The following is a 1,861-nucleotide window of genomic DNA, read 5'->3' as shown; positions in this document are numbered from 1 at the left end:
TTTCCCCCTTCCTCTTAGATATTAAAAAAATAAAAAATGTCTAGCCTCTATGTTCAGCTGGGTTAGGGGATTATTAGGGTTGTGAATTTAATCTTTTGGGAACAATTATTATTTTCAATCTGAAAATAACTTTCAACAAGTGCGTACATCAAAATTTTGTGTGTGTAAGTAACAGTTGGGAATATATGTAATATTTTCCTTTGAAACAAATCAATTGTTGTCCTGTTCTCATAATGTTTACCGTTAACACTCTTTGTTGGTTATTTTGTGCGATTTCTCGGGAATTCACAAAAACCCCGATTTCACAGGACGCCCATGACTCTTTAATCAATCTTTCCTATATAATCCCTTTCTGGATATCATCAGTAGCCAATCGACAACATCAATCAACAGAACAAAATCATCGTTCTCAATTCGATCGCCATTATATTCCCGCTTACGTTGTACACGACCAGCTGATCTGAGAGCAATGGCTGATGATCCACAGGATATCGCCGACCGGGAGAAGATCTTCGCACGCTTCGACACCAACGGCGACGGCAGAATCTCGGCGGCGGAGCTAGGGGAGACACTGAAGGCGCTGGGGTCGGTGACGGAGGACGAAGTGAAGAACATGATGGCGGAGATCGACACCGACGGCGACGGCTTCATCTCCTTCGACGAGTTCACGGAGTTCGCCCGAGCCAACCGGGGCTTGATTAAAGATGTCGCCAAAATCTTCTAGTCGCCGATCGATCTGCTAGTATATACATCACATCATGGTGGATTTGTATGCATCTATATATATATTTATATATCTATATATCTTGTTACGTTTCTTAAGAGTTGTCAGTGTCAAACAACGTTAAACTTACTGTAGATCTTCATCAGTTAATGAATACATGCATTCTAGTCTCATATAGTTTTGTTAACACATCATCATATTCAATAAAAATAATTTTCCATCTTTTCTTCATCATCTCCTGTTAATTTAATACTTCAATCAGTGTCCAACACTACTACAGGCATTTTATAGCCGATGTTAAATCATTCAGCTATATACTAATAGCTGACGTTATAGAGAAAAAAAAAAAAAAAAAAAAAAAAAACCTACAACGTCCGCTATCTTTATAGCTGACGTTGTAGTTATTTTTAATTTTTTTTATCCTCATATTTAACAGCTCTAACACTTATTTAACGGAAAGGAAGGAAAATAACCACTTCAAAAACAATTGAGGGGATAAAATGGTTACATAAACAACACAGGGGATAATAATATGCTAAACAACACAGGGGAAGTTAAAGGCCTGTTGTGTAGTAGTGCAACTATGATTCAATTCCATCAAGTTGTCTTTTTAACTTCAGTATGCACACATCCTTTGTTAAGAGAATTAAACAGTCTTGCATTAAAAAAAAAAAAAAAAAAAAAACGTCCGGATTAAAAAATACAAAAAAAAAAATTCAATTTGAAACAAATAACATTTTACACCTCTAAAATATTTAAAGGCACTAATTACTAGTTATGCTAGTTAGGCAGAAATACGTAACGTCTTGCCATTACTCCACTAGAATATATATATATATATATATATATATATATATATATATATATATATATATATATATATTAGGGAAAATGGTATTTTTTTCCCTGTGTTGTTTACTTATAGCATATTTTACCCTTGTGTTGTTTATGTAACCACTTAATTCCCCTCAATTATTTTTGAAGTGGTTATTTTTCTCCTTTCACTTAAATAAGTGTTAAGGTTGTTAAATATGAGGGTAAAAATGTCATTTCACTTATAATAATAATAATAATAATAATAATAATAATAATAATAATAATAACAACTGTTAAATATGAAAATTTCCAGGATTTTTG

At 33.3% G+C, this 1,861-nt stretch overlaps 1 protein-coding gene across 1 annotated transcript; it reads left to right on the top strand.

Annotated features, from left to right (window-relative positions):
- Nucleotides 1-296: 296 nt before the first annotated feature.
- LOC109177941 (polcalcin Nic t 1-like) lies at nt 297-897 on the top strand. Its single transcript, XM_019327448.1, has one exon. It carries the CDS (start codon nt 470-472, stop codon nt 722-724), a length of 255 nt encoding a protein of 84 aa, XP_019182993.1. The 5' UTR covers nt 297-469; the 3' UTR covers nt 725-897.
- Nucleotides 898-1,861: the final 964 nt, after the last annotated feature.

This window comes from Ipomoea nil, unplaced genomic scaffold (assembly GCF_001879475.1).
Source record: "Ipomoea nil cultivar Tokyo-kokei standard unplaced genomic scaffold, Asagao_1.1 scaffold0805, whole genome shotgun sequence".
NCBI classification, from domain to species: domain Eukaryota; kingdom Viridiplantae; phylum Streptophyta; class Magnoliopsida; order Solanales; family Convolvulaceae; genus Ipomoea; species Ipomoea nil.
The sequence above is the reverse complement of the archived record's forward strand: the minus strand, read 5'-3'. Positions and strand labels throughout refer to the sequence as shown.

Excerpts from the sequence above, each read along its gene's own strand:
- LOC109177941 (XM_019327448.1), top strand. The coding sequence starts at position 470 with ATGGCTGATGATCCACAGGATATCGCCGACCGGGAGAAGATCTTCGCA.